General features: G+C 46.7%; 1 protein-coding gene across 1 annotated transcript; it reads left to right on the top strand.

The window, feature by feature from the left end:
* Positions 1-1,531: 1,531 nt before the first annotated feature.
* On the top strand, positions 1,532-2,051 carry LOC125530091 (copper transport protein ATX1; the record flags this gene model as incomplete). The annotated part of the gene is made up of 2 exons (XM_048694480.1): positions 1,532-1,691; positions 1,891-2,051. Coding segments are annotated over exons 1-2 (297 nt in total), but the record flags the coding sequence as incomplete, so codon positions are not given.
* Between the last annotated feature and the right edge of the window lie 5 nt (positions 2,052-2,056).

Here is a 2,056-nt window from a genome sequence, read left to right as displayed (position 1 = left end):
GAACATTCACAATTTTTTACTCCAAAACCTAGGAAAACCAGACGTAACTCAGAAAACTGAAAAAAGAACATCTGAAACTCGAAAACATGTAAAAAGAATAAAAAACAAAATTCAGAGGGAGCGCCTAGCACACGTCACGTGGCGACGGCTGAACGAACCACTTGACGTGCTCTTAGCCCATACAAAGTGACCCTTGCGGCCCTTCCGCAAGGGATACTCCTTTATCTTTTTTGATAAACTTCTTCTCCTTTGTTCATTCATAAGTAAAGTAGCATCGTTTACAAGTAAAGGGATAACCTCATCAGGGGCGTTATCCATCCAAACACTCGGAGATGAGAACCTAGCTAACCTTGCTAGTTCATGAGCTACTCAATTACATTCTCTATTACAATGATCATAAATGACATGGGAAAAAACTAATGACATGAAATAACAGTCATCTATAATGGATGAAGCGACTAAAGAAGAGTAGTCTTGGCTCAACGCATTCACCACCTCTACGCTATCCGAATTCACTTCAATCTTACTGCATCCAACGATATTAGCAAGATTCAAACCAAACCTCACTGCCATTGCTTCTACTGTGAACGAGTCGAAGCAGGGGTCCATTTTTTCATTAGCAGCCGCTATAAATTCCCCCCTATGGTCCCGAATAACTACTCCAAATGTTGCTGCGAGTGTGTCATTATCAAATCTCGCGTCAACGTTTAATTTCACGTAACCATACTTTGATTTCAGCCAATCATCTGATCGGACGTGAGCCTCAGTTGCTCTCAGACACCCCAAAAAAAAGTTGCTCTCAAACAAAGCGCGCTTCCCCTCTCATAGTTGTGGGCCTAGAGTATGGTGGGCTGTGGGCTGGTGGCGCGGTGGAACTTGAGACTCACTCTTCGCTGCTGGCCTTGGAAACAGAATCTATGTACAACGACCCCTCGAAAAGAAAAGGCAAATGTACAGCATGTGTACTGCACAAGGGAGGGTGTACTACTTCCGGCACTTGTACTACCCCTCCCAAGCCAACGCAGGCCGGCATGAACAATGCCCATCCCTACCGATCCATCGGTCGAGGGGGATGCTTTGCTAGCTTTATGCGTGTTTGGTGCACGTCCACCCACCGCTCACCGCCCCTTCCTTCCTTGTGCTTCCCTTCCCTGCTACGCATCTTCTTCTTCTTCCTCCTCCTGGCAGGCGTCTATTTAAGCCGGCCCCCAACCGCAATCATTGAAGCCAGAACAGGTGCAGGCATCATCAAACTCTCCCTCCGACGACATCGATCGCCGGGGTCCCGATCTTCTCCTCTTGACTCCTGCTGCAACCGCCAACCATCTTTCCCTGCCTTCTTATTTACCCAACATCTCTTTTTTTCTGATTTTTCGTAGCATGGTTCCTCTCTTCTCAGTTATCGGTTGATGAATAGATCAAGAAAATCAATAGGAAGTAGCTAGCCTAGCTAGGAGAGACTTCTAGTTTGTCGTCTATTATTATATACCCCGTGTTGGATTAGTTGATCATTCGTCAAAAAAGAAAGATTGCTTGATCGAAATAGGCTAAGATAATGTTTGATCTGTTAGAATCTAACAGAAACAAAATGTTCTCGTCTTATTATGGTCGGCAGACTGTTGTCCTCAAGGTGGCAATGTCCTGCGGAGGTTGCTCGGGGGCGGTTAAAAGGGTGCTCACCAAAATGGAAGGTTATTTCCTCTCTGCGTCTACTTGCTTCCTTTCAATCAAAGCTACTCCACCAATGCATTTATATCTACCTGCTTGTGAAAATCAGTTTCAACCGCAAAGGGAATGACTAAAACAAACTTCACAGCCAATACATTGGAACTGAACTAGAATTCTATGGTGGTCTCACTGCTAATGCTTTGGTTTTTCTCCCCGTGGCAGGCGTCGAGAGCTTCGACATCGACATGGAGCAGCAGAAGGTGACCGTGAAGGGCAACGTCAAGCCAGAAGACGTTTTCCAGACGGTCTCCAAGACCGGGAAGAAGACCGCCTTCTGGGAGGCCGAAGCCACTCCGGCCGCTGCTGCCGCTGAGGCTGCGCCGGCCGC

This window comes from Triticum urartu, unplaced genomic scaffold (genome assembly GCF_003073215.2).
Source record: "Triticum urartu cultivar G1812 unplaced genomic scaffold, Tu2.1 TuUngrouped_contig_6062, whole genome shotgun sequence".
In the NCBI taxonomy this organism is placed as follows: Eukaryota; Viridiplantae; Streptophyta; class Magnoliopsida; order Poales; family Poaceae; genus Triticum; species Triticum urartu.
The sequence above is the reverse complement of the archived record's forward strand: the minus strand, read 5'-3'. Positions and strand labels throughout refer to the sequence as shown.